This window comes from Aythya fuligula, chromosome 25 (assembly GCF_009819795.1).
Source record: "Aythya fuligula isolate bAytFul2 chromosome 25, bAytFul2.pri, whole genome shotgun sequence".
Taxonomy (NCBI): Eukaryota; Metazoa; Chordata; class Aves; order Anseriformes; family Anatidae; genus Aythya; species Aythya fuligula.
The window spans coordinates 2,583,689-2,607,500 of NC_045583.1; the positions used below are offsets into that span (position 1 = coordinate 2,583,689).

Consider the following 23,812-nt stretch of genomic DNA (forward strand, 5'->3'; position numbering starts at 1 on the left):
AGAGTCTGCAGTTGCAAAAAATAACAGCTCCTTTGTCCACCATGGAAGAGTGGGATGAATGGAGCCCAGTATTAATTCAGCTGTCACTGACATAGCTGCAAACTGCTCTCCTGGTTTCTCTCTACAAACCTTCTGGTGATTTTAAAACAAGCTGTTGTGTCCTGCCCCAGCAGCCTTCTTTGGAGTAGTGGGTGCCTTGGGGCTGCTCACAGCGGGTCTTGGTGAGCTTCACACCACCTTTATTGCCTCCACGCTCCTCTCAGCCCTGCAAGCTCAGAGATGGCTCAGGAGCTCCGATGCCCAAGCTCTACCTCACAAATACCCACAGGATCCACAGGACGATGGGTTTGTGTCAAACAGCCACGCTCACTTCCCAGCTCCTGGCAGAGAGCGGAGCTGCGGTCAATAACACAGCAGCCAAGGCTCTGGGATTTCCCAAGCTGGAGCCTTTCATCAGCTGGATTTCTGATGAAATCCTGTGTCCTATTTAGTACCTTGAACATCTGCTCCCTTTTCTGGCTCCTCCTGAAAGATCTCAGGCGCAGCCATTCAGGAGGCAGCAAGAGAATGGTGCATGTTTATAATACAGTCAGGAAAAAGCCAGAACCGGGGCTTTTCTGTGTTGTACCCCCAACAAAGCAGTGGCTCCAATCAACCGGGCCACTTCCCTTTTTCCAGCAGAGCTAACAGCGGGCCCCCAGCTGGTCCAGCACAAACCCCCAGGGCATCACACTCACTAAGGGGCGAGCTTAAGCCACCCGGGCCTCAGGACCTGGGCTCCTCCTGCAGAGCTGCTCAGTCACTGGCACAGCTGCTGTCTGCTCAGGGTCAGGCTGAAAGAGCTCCATCTTCCCGTCCTGGAAACCATTGTGCCCTTCCAATGCCCTCTTCCCCCCTCTTTCCCCACTGGATCCACGTTTCCACAGTTCCCTCTGTGCCTCCATGAGCCACACAGTCCTCAGCCCAGGCTCTCAGAAATGGGGTCACAGCAAACGCCCGCAGCAGCCCCACAGGAACCGCCTGCCCTCCGTCCCTCCCAGACACCACGAGCCAGGCCCTGCCTGTCCCCGCAGGGCCCAGCTGGCTGGCAAACAAACAGATTTGGGCTGCCAAATGGTCGCTGCCAGCTTATGAAACTGCCCCACTTCACGTAGGAACGGCTCTGTCCATCTCACGGGGTCACAGAATGGCCGAGGTGGGAAGGGGTCTGGGGATCACCTAGGCCAGAGAAGGGCAGTGAAGCTGGTGAGGGGTCTGGAGAACAAGTCCTACAAGGAGTGACTGAGGGAGCTGGGGGAGTTTAGCCTAGAGAAGAGGCTCAGGGGCGACCTTATTGCACTCCACAGTTCCCTTAATGGAGGCTGTAGCGAGGTGGGGGTTGGTCTGTTCTACCATGCGCCTGGTGACAGGACGAGGGGGAACAGGCTAAAGCTGCACCAGGGATGTTTTAGGTTGGATATTAGGAAGAACTTCTTTACATAAAGGGTTGTGAGGCATTGGGATGGGCTGCCCAGGGAAGTGGTGGAGTCACCATCCCTGGAGGCCTTTAAAAGCCGTTTAGACGTAGAGCTCGGTGATATGGTTTAGTAGAGGACCGGTTAGCGTTAGGTCAGGGGTTGGACTGGGTGATCTTGGAGGGCTCCAACCTAGAAATTCTGTGATTCTGTGATTCTGGGTGCGGCCACACGGGCTGAAGGGGGGGATCGGGGTGATGTGAGAGGGGTGACCCGAGGGGGGCGAAGTGTGTGGGGTGATGTGAGGGGGGTGCTCTAAGGGGGGTGCTGTGCTTTGGGGTGACCCTGGGGGCTGTGCTCTGGCGGTTGGGCGACCTGAGGGGGGCCGTTGTGAGGCGGCCCCCTCAGCTCCGTCCCGCCCGGCGCAGGCGCACGGCGCCGCCTCCGCTCCCTGCCCAGCGCCTCAGGGCGGCGGCGGCCCCAGCGCGCCTGCGCGGCCATGGCGGCGGCCTGCGCCGGGATGGAGCCGGCGGCGCCTTCATCCCCTGCTCCTCCTGCTCCTGCCGCTCCTTCTCCTCCTTCCCCTTCTTCTTCTTCTCCTTCTTCTCCTTCTCCTTCTCCTGCCGCCGCGCCCGGCTCGGCCGAGCTGGTGTGCGCGCAGGGCCGGAACCTGAAGGCGGTGCTGTGCCAGCGCTGCGGCTCCAGGGTGCTGCTGCCCGGCGCCGCCACATTCGCTCGGCGGGAGGTGAGGGGGGGGGGGAAAAAGGGGAAAAAGGGGGTGCAGGGAGGGGATGAGGGGGCATGGGGAGAGGGGAGGGGGCAGGGAGGAGGGGGAGAGGGGCAGGGAGGTGGGGGGAGGCAGGAGGAGGCTGGGGGGCAGGGTGGGGGTGTGGGGAACATGGGGGGGATATGGGGGGCACAGGGGGGATGTGGGGGGCAAAGAGGGGTGTGGGGGGCACAGGGAGAGGGGAGGGAGCACAGGGAGATAGAAAGGACGGAGAAGGGGAGTGGGGGCAGAGAGATGAGGGGACAGAAACAGAGGGAGGGAAGTAGGGGATGCAGAAAGAGAGGTGGGGATGGGGAGGCAGAAAGAGGGAATGGGGGGCAGTGAGGTGGGGGTGCAGGGGGCAGGGAGGTGGTGGTGCCCCCCACAAGCAGGGCGGTGATGTTGTGTTCCCCCCCCCCAGCTCCTCCTGCCCGCCATGAAGAAGAAGGCGGTGGCGGCGGCGGCAGCGAGCGGCGGGGACGTGGTGCAGGAGCACTGGCTGGTGCGCGACATGTTCTCCTTCGAGAACGTGGGCTTCACCCGCGACGTGGGCAACGTCAAGTTCCTGGTGTGCGCCGACTGCGAGGCAGGGCCCATCGGCTGGCACTGCCTGGATGACAAGGACAGCTTCTACGTGGCACTGGAGCGCGTGGCCCACGAGTGACAGCGGCGACACGGCCTGGGCTGTGGACAGGGATGATGAGCACCGGCTGCCGGGAAGCCCCGCAGCCCAGCTGCCCTGCTACCGGACAGCTCGAGGGGCTGAGCTGAAGCCCAGCTGGGTGAATGCAGCTCGGCCGCCCTGTGCCTGACTGACCGCAGCCTGGCAATGCCACGGCTTTATTGACTTACAGCCCTGCTGGCTGCCCCGGCCCAGGGCACTGATCCATAAACTAACAAGAAACGCAGCATCGGCACAGCTGGCTCCTCACCAGAGCCCACCTGGGGAGGGTGTCGCTGGTGGGAGGTCCCCAGTGACCCGCAGGGACAGCTCGCTGACAGTCTTGCCAAGTAGCTTGATCTGCCACTGTTGCTAGAAGCGGTGCCAGGCCTTCCTGGCTGCTCTCTGTCACTTCTTCCTCGTGTGGCAGCCGTTTCCATGTTTTAGGATGTCTTTCAGGCTGATTGGTTTGTGACACAGTCTTATAAACGTGGATGCTGGCACAAGGGCAAGAGGAGAAGAGGACTGCTGTGTTGAATCATGGTGGCAGCATAAATTGTCTAAACTACAGCCAAAGCAATTGTAGGGTTTAAGGCTGTGTCTTCTGTTGATTTTCAGAAGAGATGTACCCTGCCCCAAACCTTAACATTTAGGTTCTCTAAAACCTCATCCTACTTGACAACTGTAACCTGTAAGAGTATATGGCACCTAAAGTGTGTGTAAGGCATTTAACTAATGTCATTATATTAACTGAGTACTTGAAAATAAAATAAGATACAGCTAGAGCTCACTGATAGAATGGTAAATAAAGAAAATGCAAGCCCAGGAAGGAAGAGTGAAGAGATTCCATCCTGAAAAGGATTTGAATCATTGGACAAGCAGCGTCTGATGACCGAGTGTCTCAGTGCTGAAGAATGTCAAAACAGCTTTGTGCACATTAAACAGAGATGTCAGGAGACGATTTCTCTTCTGTAAAAGCAGCTGGCAAGAGCAGTGCTGGGATATTGCATCCAGTGCTGGCCTCTCTCTTAAAAGATGGGCACAAAGCTGACCAAAAACTGAAGGAGCCTGCAGCAGGCACGGTTCTCAGTCTTTTGGCAGTCACAGTCCAGTTTGTATTCTCGGTTTGCAAAGTCCTGGATGAATAATGGAGCAGCTTTATGGTGGTTGTATTGAGGCACATCTCCAGAGGACGTGCCTTGCTGCAGGAGCTGTATCAGTATGCTGTGCTAATAAACACTTCTGGTACTGGTGCAGCTGGCGTTGTGCTGGGGCAATGAAGTTCTTTGTTCACCACCACAGTCAAGATCTGTCGTAGGTAAAGATGAAAAATGTTGCTCCTTATGGCTGTTGGGAGAAGCTTTTGCCTCGCTTCTCTCTCTTAAAACCATTTTGGTGGCAGGAACCTAAAGCAGGCACAGCCTCAGGTAGATTGTCCCAAAAGGCATCCCGGTCTGGTCTGATGACAGCAGGTGAGGGAGAAACGAGTCCTTTCTTTTCCAGTGCTCCAGCACCTGCACTTTTCAGATTTGAAGACTGCCTTAATATAAAAGTAAAGCAACCGAGCTGTTGGCTGTTCTGGGGCTGCTGTTACAAACCTCAGCTGTGGGCAGGCAGTGGGAGGGGGAGTATACCCGTGTAATGTGTGATTTAGGCTCTCACTGGGGCAGAAGGTGAGTCTTGTGCTATGTCCTTGCTAAATGTGTCACGTGCACATCCAACACGAAAACTGTGCTGCTGTCTTCGTGCCCTTCTGCTTGTTCAGCCCTAAGCTCTGTAGTTGAACAGGGTCATTGAGGAAATGTACCTAGAAGGGCAGGAGAGACAAAGAAGTAATGGGACCGCATCACTTCAATGTCACTTTATCACTCGGTTTGTTTACTAGGGATGTGTTTTGCCCTATAATAGCCAGATTATGGTCTGTGTTACCACAATATGAGATGTACTGTGCAGTCGTTTCGTTTTTAAGACATCACTGTGCAGGCTTGGGGATACCAGCTTGGCTAATGCTGAGTAAATGACACCTCTCAAAAAATGTGTGTGGAATCCTGATACTGGGCAACCATCTGTGGGGAGCACTGGGGTGCAGCAGAGGTGGAGGCAGCTTTACTGGTGGCCTGGGAAGAAAACAAAACCAATGTGATAGCAGTAGAGGAAACAATAAATAAAGAAGATGCCTCTGTCTTGTAGACAATCCAATCTTTGGTAAGTTTTGCGTATTTGAACAGTGTGGGTGTTGTGGTGGTTTTTTGTTTTGTTTTTGAATAATATCGATAGCAACGTCTTTTGAAGTGAAGGAGATTTATTTCAGTAGTGGGATTCACCGACTGACTTTCAGTGATGTTAAGTTTGCACAGCTGAAGCATTAAATCAGCATTCAATATTTGCCCCATCGCTGTGGAGGATGCTGCTGTTTCTGAGGCAGTGCCGGCTGCTCTTGTGACATCCTGAGGTGCAGCAGTTTTGGGGTGATTCACAGCAGTTTGGGGCTTCTCTTCTATGAGGATGGCCCAAGCAGGAGTGCTAGAGGTCACTGCTTTGAATAGGGCTGCCTTCGCAGGAGTTCTTTCAACAGCTGCACATTGAATACGCAGGAAAGCTCAAAGCAGCCGTTGCCGGTAGTAGAAGGCTTCCCGAAGAGCTGGGAGATCTCAGGTCAAAGTCTTCAAAGCAGAGTGGCAGAGATCCGAATCCTCTGCAGTGCGGTGATGCTCAAAGATGGGAAAGAATCACGAGATTTTGGGATTTTTCAGCCTCGGGTGGGATCCTGGCTTCCTGCAGCACGGAGAAGCTGGGGGATGCAGCCCTGAAGCCCACGCAGCGCGGGCAGGGACGGCCTCCCAGCAAAGGTGCAGCCACGCAGCAGGGCTTCACGGCAGCTCCCAAAGAAAATAAAAGGGGAAAAGCAGCATTGTGTGGGATCTCAGCCTGGGCAGTGCCACTGTGATACGAACTGAGCTGTAGAGGAAGAATGTCTGCAGTCAGCAACCCTTGCCTCGAGATGGGTGAGGGGAAGGGCTGCTCGCATGCAACATCAGATTTGGGAGCAGCTCGTGAAGTGCTGAACAGTTCCTGTGTGAGCAGGAGCTAATAACAATTTAGCCCCACATACGGTCTGGTCTTTTCACTGTTGATCTAGCGTGTTGCAAAACCATTTCCCGGTTGCCTGCAGGAATTTCTAGGCAAGAAAAAAAGGTCAAGAGCCAGACCAGGTGCAGGAAATGCTTACGTAAGAGCTGTTCACACGCATCTTACAGCCCATCTTTATCATCGACAAGATAGAGCAGAAACCCTTATCTCCATGTGAAGATTGCTTTTAAATTAAGCTGGAAATGGATTCTTCTACGTAAATAGCTGCAGAGACTTCACTCATGAGACGAGGATCTTCCTCTGCTGGGCAGCAGGAGGCTGTGAAATCTGTCTTGGGTAGCTGCCACAAGTCGCCCCTTGGTGAGAGGTTGCGTTCACACCTTTCCCTCTTTAAGGTGCATTTCATGGACGTAGCTAAGTGGTGCTTGGAGCGGGGACTGGAAATCAAGGCCCAATTCTTTCCCTAGCTCTGCAGGTCAGCAAAAAGGTTTTGGTTTCTGGGCCTGACAACACCAGGGCACCTCCACGATTCCTCATCTCTTAACAGAAGAAATCCTTGGCAGAGCAGGGCAGACAACGCGGGCTGTTAAGAAATACCTTGGAGGAGAACTTTGCAGTTCTAGAGCTCAGACATTCAGTTTGTCACCAGGAGGGCTTAAAGGTGGTAGGATCTTCGTAATTTCTGCAGCTCGATGCATCTGGAACCTCCTGCCAGCATGTAGCACGTCAAGGAGCTCAGCCAAGTTCAGGAAAGGGCTGTGGAATGACAAAAACAGGGCCAGGTTTACTAGGAGACAGCTAGAGGGATACCTGAAATGTATCGTAAAAAGTCTCTGAGTGTTATTTTACGTGCCTGACAATTCACTCCCTGGCAAGAACAAGAAAAGGAGGATAGGAAATAATAGGAAATAGCTGCAGGGTCTGTAAACAAATAGTGCAGGAAAATGCTTCCCTGCCTCCTGCAAAGCCAGGTTAATAACAGCCAAAGCCTAGAATCAAAGGAACACCAAACCACCAAGTATTTCGCTTAAAACCACCAAGTATTTTGCAGTTGCTGGGGGCCATGGAAAGAAACCACAACAGAGGAGTGGAACTTACCATAAAAAAGTGCAAAGAGAGAAAGATTTTCATAAAAGTCAGCTTTAGGCTCCTTTAACCAATTTCTATCGTGCATCTCAGCATAAATGATACTTTGGGGCTGAGCTGCTCCTCGGCCGGGCTCTTAAAGGGCAGCTTTAGGTGCTGCTGGACCTTTTTGGGTCGGGGAGGGGGGAGATGGTGGCCTGGCAGGGGCTGCAGCCCCCAGCTGGGTGAAAGAAGCCAAGGTTGTCTTCTCACAGGTGTGCTTTGGGTGAAATGCGCGGGCATCTGAAAGCCTGACTTGCCTTAAAGACCGTGCAGAGCGTGGAAATGAAGTGCTCTGGCCCCTACATGAATCGCAGAGGAGGAGTTGGATGGGTTTCTGGGTTGCTGAGATCGTGTTTCCATCTCCGAAGAGGGGAGGCAGGAGGCCCCTTGGAGAGTTTGGTTCCTGCATCTTTCCAGTGCTCCCCCTGGAACGGCACGGGCAGCTCTGTGGGCTGCTGCAACCTGATTTTGAAATGCTGCACATCTGAAGGCAGGCTCCCATCCCATAAACGAGCTGGGCCTGAAAACGGGGCAACTTCTGACCGACGCAGCCGCCAGAGGAGGCCAAAGCGGTGAGAGCCGGAGCCGTGGTTGTTCCAGCCGCCTGCCTGCCTGGCGGGGGTGAGGCTGGCAGGCCAGGTCAGAACTGCAGGCAGCGGCTGCCCTTGAAAAGTCTTTCCGAGCCATTTGTGGCAGCGAGGGGAGGCCCTGGGGCGAGCGGCCGTGCCAGCAGCGCTCCCGCACGGGTGTGTTTATCCCCCGCTCCTCACCAGGGGAAGCAGCAGGGAGTGTGTGTATACTCAGCTGGGTTTCTGTTCCTGCTTTCATGTTCCTTATCTTCCAGGAGGCTCTGAATTCCCCTGGAGGAAGGGAGACAGTCGCTTGCTTTAATCCCTCTGCGTGCAGAGGCAAAGCGCTCGTGTGCGTGCTGCCAGGAGCAACCCCCTGCAATTGTTCGAGCGCAGCTGGAAGAGATGCCCTCAGAGCAAGGGAAAACAAGCAAAGCCATGTCAATGCAGGTATCTGGCTCCTGCTGGAGCAGCTGGCTCCACACGCTGCCTGGAACATTGTGAAGAGCGTGCTCTTTCCATGGCAAACAGCCAGACCACAGCTCGTTGCAGAGCCTCTGGTTACTTTGGGATCTCTGGCACATGAGGACGTGGCTCCAAGAGCTGCCTCGTGCTTTGCTGGGGAGGGAGCAGCCCGTGGCTCCTGTTCTCTGACACGAGGAGGACTCTGCTCTCTGTCAAGCTGTGACGGATCCAAGGGACTAGCACCAAAAAGGCTACGAGGATAGAAGCGTCAGGAGTCAGCAAACACACAGCTCGGCTCCAGAGGAGAAAAGATATTTGGGGAAAGTGGCTTCAGGCTGGGGAAGGAACCTCCTTTGATGAGGAAGACCCAGGAGAGATCCAGCTGCAGGTGTCAGCAGGCAGTTTGGAGGCTCGGTGCCCTCTGCAGCTCGATCCAAACTCTGGCATAATTTGAGCTGGAGGGGTACCAAAACCAAGCACAGCAGCACGAAACTCTCAATACAGAGATGGCATTGCAATTAGGTGAGTAATTCCAAAGGCCTTTAAGTGTGAAATAAATAAATAACGTGGCTTGACAGAGGAGCTGTTTCAGCTTCCACAAATGCCTGCTGGAGGTTTGTTACCCCAGGCAGGCAGGAATTATCCTGTGAAAGGCAGGGCTGAAGCGGCGTTAAAAGCAAGCAGGGATTGGAAGCAGCCCCTGCAATGTGGACTTGTGGAGAACAAAAAACAGGGCAGGTAGCAAAGTCCATGCTTGCACGAGCAGGATTAAAAAAGTTGGAAGAGCAAATAATGAAATATTTAAAAATAGGGAACGTATTTAAGGCCATTAAAAACAGGAACTTATTTAAGGATTACCTGCAAAGAAGCTACATTAATAGCCCATTAAGGTTACGAAGTCAAATGATCGAGGGAGAGAATGCTGATATTAAACTTGCCTGTGAAATATTAATCAGCCGAGTACACGCGTTCTGCTGCACTTCTGCTGACTATCACGTAGGAGATCTCGCAAAACAAAAGGAGAGCCCAGCCCTTTGGGGTTCCCATCTGGCAACTCAAGCACATCCTGCCACTTGTTTTGACACTCCCTGCAAGGTAAAGGACTGGGTATAAACAGGCTGGAATCCTATAATTAGAGATATGCCTACCGAACGTGCTCAGTGCTCAGGAGAGGAACAATCGCTTACCTTGGCCGACCCACTCCAGCTACGTGTTCTGTCACCAGCCCCATATCTACGGATCTCCAGCCCATCTGGGACGGGGAGTGTTTAGGTCAGTAATTAATTCAGCTCCATCTAGTTGGGTATCTTTCAGCTCTAAATGAAAGATGCTTCTTGGCATCCAGCACACGTTCCCAAAGCCCTGGTGGAGAATTCACGTCCTCCCGTGGAGATTTGGCCTGAGAGATGTGGACCAAGTGTTTCCACGTGGGATGGGACAAACATTTGGCACTGCAACCAAAGCCCTGTGATATGAGCTGATTTCCCGCAACATTTGCAGTGTCCCTCCGGGCTCTGAGCACCCCAGGTACACCCCAGGTACACCCCAGGTGCCCAGAGCTGTGGGGCAGGGTTTGCCTCCCCTTGCAGCAGGGCTCGTTGACATTCAGCTTGCACGGGCTCTGGAAATCTCCTGCGTGTGCACCTTCTGCTACGGCCTGGCCCCTTTGTACCTTGGCCACGGGGGCAAGGAGAGATCTTATCTGCCATTCCCTGCAAGTCCACAGAGAGAAAAAAAAAGAACAAGCGCCCTGTTTAGCCCTGTTTGTCTCCCAGCCCTCCACAGGGCTAACAAAGGCACTGCTTGGCTCAGTATCAGGAGCCTCGTCCCTCCCCAGCCTCACAGAGCCGTGTTCGGCAGCAGCCAAAGGTCGGCCGTGCAGTCGGAGGCCCCATAAAGTCGGAGGCCCCATAAAACTGCTCAGCAAGTGGCCCCAGAGGGGCGGCCGGCCTCCCTCCGGAGGTCAGGCACGCTCCCGGGTCGGATGACGCCAAGGGAGCTGCACCCCGTGTTAGAAATGAAGGTGAAAACCAAAGCAAAATACGTCGAGATCCCTTGCCAGCCCCCAAAATACCCGGTCCTGCAACAGTGCAGGACACCAAAGAGTTTTCTGTGACCTGGGAATGAGGAGTGGAGACCCAGCAGCGTTTCGCTGAGGCTGATCAGAGTGCTGGAAAATAGCACAGGAAAATCCCAGATCATCTCAAACCCGACCCCGACATTTAGCAGACAGAGGTGGGGGCAAGCCTGCCACGTTTTGATCGAGGATTTCAGCGGTGCACACATCATTTGGCCAACATTTCTCAGCACAAACAGAAAGTGAGAGCCGCATGGCTGCACGTTCAAAGGTTCATCCAAGAAGCCCCAGCCCCACCGTGGAGCTGCTGAGACTTTATCGCAGGTCCACAGCGCTCTGGCATTTTCTGGAAGTGTCATATTCACTAAAAACGTGGTACACAGCCAAAGTCTGTGCTCTGCGGGCCTTGATAGCAATACCAGACATGGAGAAACCCTGGAGAAATATAAAAAACTCTCACACCGCACTCAGAAATAATATCCAGCAGGGGAGAAAAAAAAAAACAGATTCAAGAAGTTGTGGATACACGATAGCCCCTAGGACTTCACGTTAACGTTTAGTCAGACTAAACCAAATGCATTTTGGTCCCATGGCAATGTTTTTCCAGGCATCCAGCAACACCAGCTTGTGTAGGGCTGCCTTATTTCTCACCAGTGCAGCTTGGCAAGGCACCCCAAGGCACACGAGCTGCCAGCTGCCTGGCCCCACTGTCTTGATGCCCCTTTTATGCCGCTGGAGCCCCGGGACTGAGGCTTTTTTGCAGTGCATGCAGTACAGAGCAGCTTTCAGGTGCCTGCATGGCTGTGTGCAATTTGTCAAAATAGCACCAAAACCTGATTTTCTCAGTGAAGTCAAGAAACACTTTGTGCAGCTGGGGCAGTCCCGGTAAGTCCAGATGATCGGGGATAATGCTGCTTTACAGAGCTGAGCTCTGTGCCAAAATCCATTTCCCAGAGCTGTTAAGACAAATCAGAGCAGGTAATTAGCAGAGTAGTTAAGTACGTGAAAACCTCCGTTTAAGCTGGACCAAGGCACACTGTAATACCCCAGCCTGGCCTGAGTCCAATTTTACTTGTGGACTAAGCTGAGAAGAGCACTCGCTGCACTCACTCGGTGAGACCGTTTTCATATTCTGCCTTTGCCAGGTGTCTGACCATGCTGGTTGCATGGTCCTGTGGCATTCATAAAGGAGAATAAAACAATCACGGAATCACAGGATTTCTAGGTTGGAAGAGACCTCAAGATCATCGAGTCCAACAAAAAAACACCACGGTGGGATTGCGTGCCACTGACAATTCAGGGGCTGGCCCCATCGCTAACCTGCACTGGCAGAGGTGAAAGGACAGTGAGAGGAGTGGGAGCGTTATTTCAGGTCAGAGCATTTTATAATTCCTGAAGTTTAAAAAAAAAAAATCATTGTGGAAACGTTTTTTCTGTAGGTTTTAGAGCCTGAATTGGTGCTGTGCTTGCCATGGAGCCCCCGTTATGAAGCATCACAGGCAAGCCATATAGCTGTCACTTCCCACCCAAAAAGTAAGTTTGGTGACCTCATTAATATTTGTTAATATGTTAAATACGGCATTAATACATATATTAATTAAATCATTAATGTTAGGACACACCACAGGGATTTTACACCATCTTAACACTTGGTTTAAATTAGAGCATTTATTTCAACGTGACACGTATTGATTTCAGCAGGGTTTTTTCTGGATCAGGTGTCCCAGGCACCGAGCCCTTTCCCTGGCCGCTTATGGCCGGGCACGGGCGGGCTCTGAGCGGCGCCCAGCGCGGAGCCCCCGGCCCGGGGCCATGCAGGGACCGCAGCGACTCAGGCTGAGGAGAGAAAATGGGCGCTGCCCTCCGTTGGCGGGAAGGCTGAGCTCCGCCCCCGTCCCCGCCCCTCTTTACGAACCAGCCAATGGCTGGCGCGAAGACGCTGAAATTCATATCTGCCCTCCAATCGCGCGGCCCGCTCCGCCGCCGCCCGGCGCCGATTGGGGGAGCGAGGAATCTCAAAGCGCAGCCACCCAATAGCGCTGCGGGCGGGTGACGCCTCCGGGCGAGGCGCAGCCAATGAGCGGGAAGGAGGGAGCCAGCAGCCCCGCCCCCTCGCTTATATAGGGCGGGCCGGGGCAAGGCGGCCGCATTCGCGGCGCTGCCCAGACCCGTTGCGCGTCTGCTGCCCCCAGCGCTGCCGGCCCGAGGAGCCATGGTGAGCGGGGCGGGGGGGGCGCTGAGGCGGGGCCGGGGACACGGGACAGGGACGGGGGAGGCCGGGCGAGCCCCGCTCGTGACGGCGGGCACGGAGCGGATCAACTGGAGGCGTCCCAAAATGGAGGCGGCTCCGCCGAGAACATGGCGGCGGCGGCGGGGCCCCGGGGGGGGGAGCGGGGTCGGCGCTGAGGCGCTGAGGGGGCCCCGCTGGTGTGGTCCCGGCTGGTAATGAAGGGGCAGCGCTGGGGGTTTAATTCCGCCGGGTGCCGGAGCTGGGGGGTGAGGGGGGTGGGGAAGAGGTGGGGGCAGCGCCCTGAGTCCCTCAGGAGGGGGCTGGGGGTGCCCCAGCCCTGTGGGGGGTTAAGGAGTGGAACGGACCGGTTCTAAATCCCCGTGGAGGCACAGAAAATGCCTGCTGTGGTGTGGGGGCGCTGGGGTGATGTCCTTGTTGTGTTGTTCCCCTCCTCTGGAGCTGTTTGGGGTCACCTTTTTGGCTGGAGCGGTGTCAGTGTGACTGCAGCCCCTCACCTCATGCAGTTACCACAGGTAACGCCAGTGCTGAGCTTCATACCTGGGAAACCACGTTCCTGACTGCCTTGTTGAGCTTGGTCTGAGCCAGTACAGCTGTTTTCACGAACCTTTGCTTTCCCTCTACGCAGATGAAGCTGTGCCTGAAATACGGTGCTGGAGAGTAGAAGGGACCTAGAGCATGATCCGCAAGGAGAGGTGGAGAGAGCTGGGCTTCTGCAGCCTGGCAGAGCACGCCATGGGGCCATTTAATAGTCTGCAGCTACAGGAAAGGCAGTTACAGAAGACAAGGCAACACTCTTAAGCTGGAGCAGATCATGTAACACAAGGAGGCAGAGGCAAATAGGGGCTCGGGAGGTTTGGGTTGGGTGCAGAACTTCACAGGTTCTGTGGGAAACTTCAGTGAAACCGAGTCTGTGCTTGAAAATAGCGTATGGAAGTGGAAGGTGTGGGAGGGTCTGTAGTATTAATTTCTTCAGCATTCTGTGTCCTGACATGTGGCCTGAATATGGCATTTAACAGTGCTGTGTGTAGTGCGTACTTAAACCTTATTAACGTGACGCTGTGGTGATGTGTGAAGGCCGAAAGCTGTAATGACAGCTGTCTGTTGCCTCTCTTTGGGTCTTGGACACTGCACTTCCCAGGCTCAGGGCTTGTTGGGCAGTGTTCTTGGTGGGAAGGGAATACGCAGACTCTTAGACATCAGTGCCTAATAGTAATGCTTGTCTCACTCAATAGCCACCTACTATATAAAGGGACTCGGTGAAATTGGAGTTGGAGAACTCCCAAAGCAGGGCCAACGCTAGTGCCGGGTCAGGTTTGCCTGATTAATTTTTGTCCATCCAGACTCTGAAACCCTCTGAGGGTGCAGATCTCTTCCTGCCTCTCTGCTGACCTGTGTGGGGGCTGCACCACCCTGCAGGTGAAGCTTTTCCTAACACCCAGCCCAGATTGCCCAGCATCCTAACACCGACCCGAAGCCCCCTGCAGGGGAGGGAAGGATTCTCTTGCTGTGTGTCTCCTTTGGCAACCTGGCATGTTTCTTGCCTTGCTCAGGATGAGGCTGCCTTGCTGCACATCCAGGATGGCTTTGTGGTGACCCCCAGGATCTCTTCAGCCTTGCAGTTATCAGTTTCTTTATTTGCACTGAGGCAAGGACTCATTCTGCCCCGAGTGCTGAACTTTGCACTTGATCAAAGTAAACATGCATTTAAGATGACACCTGCAGGATCTGAACTGGGGCTGAGTGAGAGCCCAGGCTGTATGTTCCAAGCCTTTTTGTTATAAATTCTCATTTTTTATGCAGTTTCAAGAAGTGATATTAGTTCATCTCGTGCTGGAAAGCCCATCCTTATTTTGACATCCATGCTTTCACCTTTTGGGCACCCTACACACTTCTTCCAGTGACCTCCAGCTGCTTAGGAGCTTTGTTAGGAGCGGACCTCACTGGTAGGACATGGTTGCAGGTGAGACTGCACACTGATGGGGTTAATATTGCACTTTTTTGCCTCTCAGTGGAAAAGAGTTTTAGGCTGGCCTGCTTCCCTGGGAGTTGGATGTGGCCTGGCTTCTCTGGGACAGCGCAGCCTTGCTGGCTGTGTACTGAAGCTGCCCTATTTACGGTGTGTGGGTTGGCTGTCCTCTGCTGTTCCAGTACCTTGCCAAACCCAGGGCTTTCTCCTGGAGACAGATGAAGCAATGGCCTCGGAGAGGAGCAGGATGGCAGCAGCTCTGAGCATGGCTGGTTGCAGAGGCTGTGGGTTGCTCTGGGCGCTGTGTATCTGAGTGCACAGCGTAGCTGGTTGGAGAGCTGAAATTGTTCTCAGCTTCTCAGTGCTGTAGTTGAGAACAGGTGGTGTTTTTAGCAAATAGACTTTAATTTCTGGGTGTTCCCAAGGAAATTGAAAAAAACAAAAACCTGCTGCTACTTCCCTGCATTTGTTAGTTGTGTGAACTAGGCAGTTCTAGATCCTCCTTATTTTTGGAGACTAATTGTATCACCCAGTTGTAGGGTCTGAGCATGGTCAAATGGGACTTACTCAGAACTGTTCTGTACTCAGAAGAATGTGTTTGACTCTAACTCAAAACCAGAAGTTAATATAAAATGCTACGGACCAGGAGGTTGGAGATCGTTCAGTTGTGGTTTGGCTTTTAATATTCAAAGCTGTATGGTGAAATATAAGGAAGCTGGCACTGTGCTCTGGACATCAAAGGCAACTGGGGAATCTGTAAATGGGTATGGATTGTCCTTCCTGCTGACACAAACTGTTTTGTACACAGCTTAATAAATGAGGTTCGATGGAGTTGAGGTCTGTTCAGTGCTAAGGAGCTCAGTATTTTGCATGCAGCAGTGCAATGTGAGCCCTAATGTTTCACTTTTACAGTGATAGTAAGGGTTTGGGTAGGCAAAGGCTTCCTTGTGAATGGGAAATTGTCCTAAAGGGATCAAGAAGTGTTGGATTTCATGTATGGATGCACCAAAATGGCCCTGGGTCCTGCAGGAGGGTTTGCTCCCTCTGGTGGCAGTGCTTATGGGGCTTGGAGTGTTGGGGTGGTTTTTGGTCATCTAGGTCAACAAACACCAGGTGTAGCCATCAGTTTTTCTAAACAAGTATTGATTATGAAGAGAAGTTGGCTGAAGGATTTGGAAGAGTTGATCAAACTCTTCTGGTCTCTCTGAGGACAGGATGAACCAAGAGAAATCAGTCTGTGGGAGTGACGATGTCCATTTCTAGGTGGAGGTAGATGGTGGCTTGTGCCAGGTGCCCCTAACACCAGGATAATAAGGCCAATGTTTTATCAGCTTTGCAGTATGGGAGTTCAAGCTGTGTGTGTGCAAACGTTTTCTAAACCAGGGAACTGCTGTTTCTGTTGAGTGATCCAATTTTTTCCTCCCCGCAGCGTGAGTGCATCTCAGTCCATGTTGGTCAAGCTGGCGTGCAGATCGGCAATGCCTGCTGGGAGCTCTACTGCCTGGAGCACGGCATCCAGCCCAACGGCACCATGCCGAGCGACAAAACCATCGGCGGCGGCGACGATTCCTTCAACACCTTCTTCAGTGAGACTGGTGCAGGGAAACACGTCCCTCGTGCTGTGTTTGTGGACCTCGAACCAGCAGTAATAGGTAAATGCGGGGTTCTGTGCTAGGGTCTGTAGGACATGCTGGAAGATTTAATTTAACTTGAGTGTTTTTGCCCAAGGGATCCATTTCTCTAGTCTTGTGACTTTGGGGCTTTACATTTTTGCTGCGTAAAGCTTCTCTGCATCTTCCTAGTAATGGGAAATGCTCGTTGTCATGTTCATTGAGACTGGCAAATAACGTGTGCTCTGGAGCCCTAAAGAATTAAATGCTATCTTCTCCTAACCTGTGGAGTTCTGAATATGCCACATATGTTTGTTATAGAAGGTACTCGTTACAACCTCCTGAAACTGTGTGGTGTGTACAGTAGGCAACAGCGACCTTTTAGAAAGTTGATAGGCACCATGAAGTAGATTGCTACATCAGAGCGATTCCTCTGCTTTCCCAAAACAATCTTATAGCTTGCGTAATGCTAGCAGTAATGCATCTCAATTGGTAGCCTTAATCCTGGGACCTCCAAGCATACACTACAACTTGCTGCAGCCTTATCTTGGACTAATGAGCAGCTCTTATCCTGGAGATCAGTGGTAGCCATGTTCTGACAGTCCTGGCTCTTAATGGGCAGCCCATGCTCCTGCCCCTGACCAGTTCCCTGTTCAGCAGCATGTTTCAGCTCCCCCATTTCACAAGGCCCCTTCCCTGAATCACCAGTGTTGTTCCTGCTCTTGCCAATCTGTGTGTGTGAAGTAATTCTGCTGCAGTCAGCTTTGTGGCTGGCTTGCCATAAGTGGTGATTTCGGGCTTTCAGAGGAGGGCTGCATTACCTGTGCATGTGCAGTTGCTGTGTTTGTCTGTTGTCTGTAATATGTAGAAAGAGTTGGGAAGGGGAGGTGAGTGAATAGGCCTGGGCTACTTCTAGATACATGAAGTGAGGGTCCTTTGTAGATGAATTGCAACACTACAAACCCCACAAAGCACTGTGGCCATACAGTGGGATGAGTTCTGCGGGAAAGCCAAAGGCTGGGAGTGCCAGACTGACCTTTGGAACAGAATTACCTAGGTTGGAGAAGACCTTCAAGGTCATGTCCAAGCAGAAACCTGAAGCACTGAGTTCTATCACTAAGCCAATCCCTTAGGGCTGTGTCCACTGAGTCAAAGCACGTTCTGGCCCTATGCTATGTTATTCCCAGGAGCTGTTGTAGCTCAGATATTCTGTTTTCTTGAGCCCCATGGTTGTTGCTTCCTCTGCTGCTGGCCAGGTGGTGGCTCTAAGCAACCAGGAAAGGCTGAGAAATGAGGTGAAGGAGAGCAGGTGGCAAAGTTCTCACCTTGCCTCTGGGGGAAGAGCTGGTGAGTCTTGGGACAAATTGCAAATGGCAGTGATCCAGTGCTTGCTAATGATGTAAATGTAGTGTGGGAGATTGGCAGAAGGCTGTCTTACGAAATGCTTGGTAATAACTAAAAAAGTGAGGGCTTTTTGTTGCAAAGGTTGCATCATGTGCCTTTGGGGACTGGCCTGCTTTCCTTATTCCAGCCCTGCTTAGTTGAAAACTAGAGATTTAACTCCATGGACAGGGTTCTTTGCATGCAGTGTGCCCCTCTGCACTGCCTGAGAAAACATCTACTGTGCGTGCAGCAGCTCTGAAGCTGCCATGTGTGTACACCAGGGATTTCTGGAGCTTCATAACAATGCTGCCCTCAGTGAAAGCAGCATGACTGCTGTATGTGTGCAGCAGCTCTGTTTAGGAAGTGAAAATACTGTCAAAGCTTCCCACCGAGAAGCAAGGCAGCAGAAACATGCCTAGGAATGTAAATGTCTTTAAATCTCTGCCCCAGTTAGACATAAACATGGAGGTTAACATGTCCTGGGGAGAACTTGTTTCAGCTGTCCACTCTGCTCCAAGTTCTTTGTTCCTTCACAGTCTGGTGACTATTCCTCATAACTCTTCAAGCTGTTATTGCCCCAGAACCATCTTGACTCGTGTTGCCCCCACCAGTTATGTTTTTCCTAAGGTTCTGTATTTCTTCCCTTTTACCCTTGTTTCTCTCAACTTAGGTAGATCAAGAAGTCTTAAGAAATCTGTATTTTGAATAATAAATTCTGATTTTTTTGTTCTGATGCAGTCATGGAAATACTTTGGAGCATGGGACTGCAACTTACAGTGGTAGCCAGTCAGTCTAAATTGGTTCAAATAATAAGTGTATATAAATCTTGAATTCTACACAGCTTTAAGTCTCATGTACTTATTTTCAACTTAAAAAGAATATATATGCACAGGCAACTTCATCTGTAGTTAATAAAGCTCTTGGCTTTCCACCTGATTTTAATTAAAGTATGGAGTGCTGCATTATGGTATAGCTCAAGAATGGTTTGAGCTAAACCAGAGACAAAGCTGTGCTGAGTGCCTTTAGCTTTGTGGTAGGACAGAGCTTTAGCCTGCTAGATATAAGTGCATATTTCTGATAGCAAGTGGAGGTCACAACTCTGAATTGTTCTCCAGATAGCTGGGAAAGGGAGGGAGGTTGGTCACAGGGTGGAGGTTGTTCTGTGTTCATTAATGTGCTTTCTTTATAGCAGCCTTTCATGCTAGAGTTTACGTTTGCTCTAGTAATATTTGAATAACTGAATATCTGTACAGGAACAGCTGTTCCATTTGAACATTCTCTTCTACCCTTGGCAGAAAGTCCAGGTAAAGGAAATAAGGAGATAGGCAAGCAGTATAGGCTCTGACTGCCTGTGACTGCAGAAAGCAGCTTCTGGAGGACTTGGAAAATACAGAGGAAAAGCAGTATTTCAGGTGTTCATCTGTGGAGTGGGCCTTGAAGTGAGTCTTAAACTACAGTTGTTTAAGACAATTTACAATTGTTCTGGCATGTCAGAAATGTAAACTTTTAGTGAAAAGAGGGCAGTTTCCAAAGCAGTAATCTCATTTTCCTTGGGTATTCAACACTTACACTGTACTATGTATTTGGTATCACCTCCTGATAGAAAACAAGCTGCTTTTTATCTACCTATGTAGGCTAAGGTATTTTAGTCTGGATACCTTCAGAAGTAGGTATCCAGATTTTAAAAATACCCTGGTATCCAGGTGTTTGAAAAACCTGATCTACATAGAAAGTTAACTTTGAAAAATATCTCTCTCTTCTCAGATGAAGTTAGGAATGGGACATACAGGCAACTCTTTCATCCTGAACAACTGATATCTGGTAAAGAAGATGCTGCAAATAACTACGCTCGAGGTCATTACACTGTTGGGAAAGAGATAATTGACCTAGTCCTGGAACGTATCAGGAAACTGGTAAGACATTTCACTGAAGGCTCATAAACAAGTTTCTTTATCTTGTTTTACAGCATTTGGAAATTAGGTTTTGGAAACTGTCAAAATACATAGGCCTGTAAGCTGTGCTTTAATTTGTTCCATGGTAGGAGAAGCTGTGGACTTACAATGCATCCATTTTTATCCTTAGAGGATGTTTGGATTACTTCTGTCAGATAGGGCTTCAGAATGACCTAAAATGTTGATGAGATCACCACAGTTCTTTTTAGCTTCATGTTAACTTCAGAAAGCCAGGACAGAGATGATTCTGATTTGCATAGTTTCTGCTGGAAAAGGTTTGGTCTCTGGCTGGGGCTCTTGCAAGGAAGCTCAAGTAGGTGTGTTTGCTTATGTGGTTTAGACTTTTGTTTGCATTTCCTCCTGTTAAAATTTCTGATTCAATTTTATGGTAACAGCAGTAGAAAAGGGAATAAATCCCAGGAGGTTGTGGTGGTTCAGGCTTCCTAGTACTTTGATCATGTGGCAGATCATGAAGCCATCAGCTTGGGTTAGAGTTCCCTTTTTAGGGCCGTTAGTATGTACTTTGCCAAATCTGTGTCATAAAGGCAAGGTGTTCTCACTGTTTAAAAAAAATCCGGACTTTACCTCTGGTGCTTTAATATGGAATGCTAAATGAGTTAGTAGAAAACACACCTTCTGTGGATCAAAGCTGATATTATCAACACTTGGCTGCCACAGGCTCTAAAGCTAAAACTGTAGCAGGCTGTACTTTGACCTGAGAAATATGGTTATAACTTCCTCTTACAAGCTGGTTTAATTCCCTACCAGTCCTGGGAATTAAGGTAAGCATCATGTGGCACTCTCTTTCTCTGGATGAGGCAGTCTAGCTGCTTCATCTGGGAAGACTAAACTGGAATGGCAGCATAATACTTCTTGACAGCTCATCTCCCTGAACTGAGCTGCATGCTTGCAGCTTGTGTGGAGCTATAGCAGTAGTCCTAAGATGGGGTATCCTATGCTTTATGCAGTAGAGAATATCAAATCAGCATAAGGGGTAGGTGATCCATACCTCTTTGAATGTTGCTTTAATTCTCATGCCTTGGCATGAGAATGGGGGTAGAGAAAGCCTTGAGGTAGTCATTTGAAGTGGAAGGGCTGCCTTCCAGGATTTAGGTGGTTTAAAACAGCTAAGAATACAAGTTTGAAAAGCTTTTCTATGGGATAATTCCTTGATTAATGATGGATGAATTAAATATCAGCTTCCTGAAGCTTGATCAGCTTCAGATACGTGTCAGAATTGTTCTTTCATGACTTTTTGAAGTAGGCTTGTTTTGGAATTCTTAATGTGTACGATTGCTCTAACATATGTATTTTCTCTTTCAGTCTGATCAATGCACTGGCTTGCAGGGATTCCTGATTTTCCACAGTTTTGGGGGAGGCACTGGCTCAGGTTTTACTTCCCTGTTGATGGAACGCCTATCAGTTGACTATGGGAAAAAATCAAAATTGGAATTTGCCATCTACCCTGCGCCACAGGTCTCAACAGCTGTTGTTGAGCCGTACAACTCCATCCTGACTACCCACACCACCCTGGAGCATTCCGACTGTGCCTTTATGGTTGACAATGAGGCCATCTATGACATTTGCCGTAGGAATCTGGACATTGAACGCCCGACCTACACCAATCTCAATCGCCTCATTGGTCAGATAGTGTCTTCCATTACCGCTTCCCTCAGATTTGATGGTGCCTTAAACGTGGATCTTACTGAATTTCAAACTAACTTGGTGCCTTACCCTCGCATCCACTTCCCGTTGGTAACGTACTCCCCAATTATTTCAGCAGAGAAAGCCTATCACGAGCAACTCTCTGTGTCCGAGATCACCAACGCGTGCTTTGAGCCATCCAATCAGATGGTGAAGTGTGACCCTCGCCATGGCAAGTACATGGCCTGCTGTATGCTGTACCGTGGGGATGTTGTCCCCAAGGATGTCAATGCTGCTATTGCTGCTATCAAAACCAAGCGCACAATCCAGTTCGTGGACTGGTGCCCTACTGGTTTTAAGGCAAGTCTCAGTTGCATCATCAATCTCTTGGACTTCTTGCTCACAGTAATGGGACTCCAAAGTATATTTTCTTGTTAAAATGTTCTGTAGGTACCTGACTTGTATTTTAATAAATGGAGGCTTATGTTCTTGTACAGAGCTGCTTTCTATAGTCACTGTCACATCCTAGGAGGCAACTCATGGTTTCTTCTGCTTTTTCCTGTAGGTTGGCATCAACTACCAGCCACCAACAGTGGTTCCTGGTGGTGACCTAGCCAAAGTCCAGCGGGCGGTGTGCATGCTGAGCAACACTACAGCCATTGCTGAGGCATGGGCTCGTCTAGACCACAAGTTTGATCTGATGTATGCCAAACGTGCCTTTGTTCACTGGTATGTTGGAGAAGGGATGGAGGAAGGGGAATTTTCAGAGGCTCGGGAAGATTTGGCTGCACTTGAAAAAGATTACGAAGAAGTGGGCACAGACTCGATGGATGGAGAAGATGAAGGTGAAGAATATTAAACACAACAGAAGTGAATTGCAAGTCTCTGCCACTTACTGCCTTTTTAGTAGCAGTGTAAATCATGTCTAATGATTGGAATAAACTTCTTTAAGACATGCAGTAGTGTCCAAACACTATGTACCTTCATTAACCATATGCAAATAGTCTGTCTGAGATAAAATTGCTTTCTGAGAAAGGTGAATAAAGTAATCATTCTAGAGTTAGCAATGCCTTAAGGAAAATAACTCCTATTTAAAGAGCTAATAGTACATATTTGCCCCCAGAATCCAAGACTAGAACATGCTCAAGCTTTTGGTGGAAGATTTGAGTTAGCTACTCTTTTTTTTTTTTTTTTCCAAGGTTCTAAAGCTGCTGTCACAATACAAGGTAACAGGAACTAACCTTGTATTACTTAGCCTTGAGAAAAGGTACAACACTTCTAAAGACAAAGGCTACTTAATTTTTTCTCCTATACATCGATTTGGCATGCATGGTATGAGATACAGTATGCTAAAGGGGGAAGAGATGCCCTTTTGGGAGTGCAGTAGCATGAGAAACCTGTCACTTGTGTCAGGACCTGTGGTGATTACCCTGGTGCTGCTTTGTCCTCCCACAATGATGCAGTCCCTGCCTGTTGGCTCGCTGTGGAGCGAGCCTTGTGGCTGAAGCTCAGTTCAGAGCAAAAATCTGAGCTAGCTGCCTGGGATTAAACACTAGTTTCCCCTGAAAGTGATTCAGAAATTAATTCATTGGTTCATCTTATATGGAAAGCAGAAGAATGAATGGTAATTCACATATCTGGTGTAACATAGGAGGATTTGGCTAATCAGGTTATCAGATGTGGACAGCTGTGAAACCTTCAGCATAATCTGGGTGGGGGATTGGAACACTAGTGATCCACAAGCCAAATGACCCATTTCCATTTCTGCCTTAGCTGGATGATTCTGAAAAATTTCTCCCACCGAAGTATCAAAGGTGGAATAGTCAAATGTTATGCTTGATTATCACTGTTGTATGATACCAAAGTCTGACCCCAGGAGACTGGCATTTGAGATGAATTCCTCCCAGTCCTGTTTCAACCTTATTTGTATTCCTTCTGATTTAATTGTTGAACATGATTCAGGCCAAGCCTCGAAGCCTGTCTTAGTTGATTAAGGTGAGCATACCTGCTTAGCAGGAGTCTTAACTGTGCTCAGAAAAATGCCTTAACTTCCGTCTGTATGGGAAACCTACAGTACTTAGATAATGTTGCAGTATTTGGCACAAACTCACAGAATGGGGATCTTTCCCTGACCTTAGTTTTAGCTGTGACTTGGGTGTGCTTGCTGTAATTATGGGGGTATCACTTTTAGTTTAGACCACTGAAGTCCTAGCAGAATAGCCTGGTCTGCAAGGGCTGCTCACTTGCTCAGACAGCCTAAGTTGTTGTGAATAACCACGTTGCATGTGTTCTTGCAGCCATTGGGTTAAATCAATTCATCTGATGTGAAATTCATCTTATTTAGGGGTGTGTGGAAGTTAGTTTTATATAGATGGGGACAACCTCAGGCTTTATAGTCTATTTTATAATCTAGATCAACTGCTCAGACTGTCTTGTCAGCCACGATCTTTTAAAAATGTATAAATCACATCTCTGGTCATTCAGCGTAGCTGATCATGTCTCAGGTTTCAGTGAGTTTCTCATTTGTTTTTGCTTGTTTTGGTTCTAGGGTAGACGTGGACCAACTGTAGAATGCTTCAAGTCTTCTTGACTAACTTATTTTCCTGCTTATGAGCTGATTAAGTAAATGTGCTAGGCATAGCCCAAGAGGCAGTCACATTCATTGCAAGTCAGATTGACTTCATTTCCTTGCATGTATGCAGACTTTTAATGTGATGGAAATACCACAAGCGTAGTGTGTAGGGAGACTGCTTCATGCCTCACAGATGTCTAGGTCTTTGCTGTGGAATCTCATAC

The 23,812-nt window shown here is 50.0% G+C and overlaps 2 protein-coding genes across 2 annotated transcripts; both read left to right on the forward strand.

The window, feature by feature from the left end:
* The first annotated feature begins 1,954 nt into the window (after positions 1 to 1,954).
* Positions 1,955 to 5,165, forward strand: RABIF (RAB interacting factor). Its single transcript, XM_032203323.1, has 2 exons — positions 1,955 to 2,199; positions 2,642 to 5,165. The coding sequence occupies exons 1-2, from the start codon at positions 1,975 to 1,977 to the stop codon at positions 2,882 to 2,884; spliced, it is 468 nt and encodes a 155-aa protein (XP_032059214.1). The 5' UTR covers positions 1,955 to 1,974; the 3' UTR covers positions 2,885 to 5,165.
* Positions 5,166 to 12,376: 7,211 nt separating this feature from the next.
* LOC116498916 (tubulin alpha-8 chain) lies at positions 12,377 to 22,079 on the forward strand. Its single transcript, XM_032203398.1, has 5 exons — positions 12,377 to 12,425; positions 15,857 to 16,079; positions 19,185 to 19,333; positions 20,696 to 21,376; positions 21,582 to 22,079. Exons 1-5 carry the CDS (start codon positions 12,423 to 12,425, stop codon positions 21,873 to 21,875), a joined length of 1,350 nt encoding a protein of 449 aa, XP_032059289.1. The 5' UTR covers positions 12,377 to 12,422; the 3' UTR covers positions 21,876 to 22,079.
* Positions 22,080 to 23,812: the final 1,733 nt, after the last annotated feature.

Excerpts from the sequence above, each read along its gene's own strand:
- LOC116498916 (XM_032203398.1), top strand. Across the intron at positions 19,334-20,695 it reads TGGAACGTATCAGGAAACTG|TCTGATCAATGCACTGGCTT; the intron begins GTAAGACATTTC and ends TTTCTCTTTCAG. Across the intron at positions 21,377-21,581 it reads GGTGCCCTACTGGTTTTAAG|GTTGGCATCAACTACCAGCC; the intron begins GCAAGTCTCAGT and ends TTTTTCCTGTAG.
- RABIF (XM_032203323.1), top strand. The coding sequence starts at position 1,975 with ATGGAGCCGGCGGCGCCTTCATCCCCTGCTCCTCCTGCTCCTGCCGCT. Across the intron at positions 2,200-2,641 it reads CCACATTCGCTCGGCGGGAG|CTCCTCCTGCCCGCCATGAA; the intron begins GTGAGGGGGGGG and ends CCCCCCCCCCAG.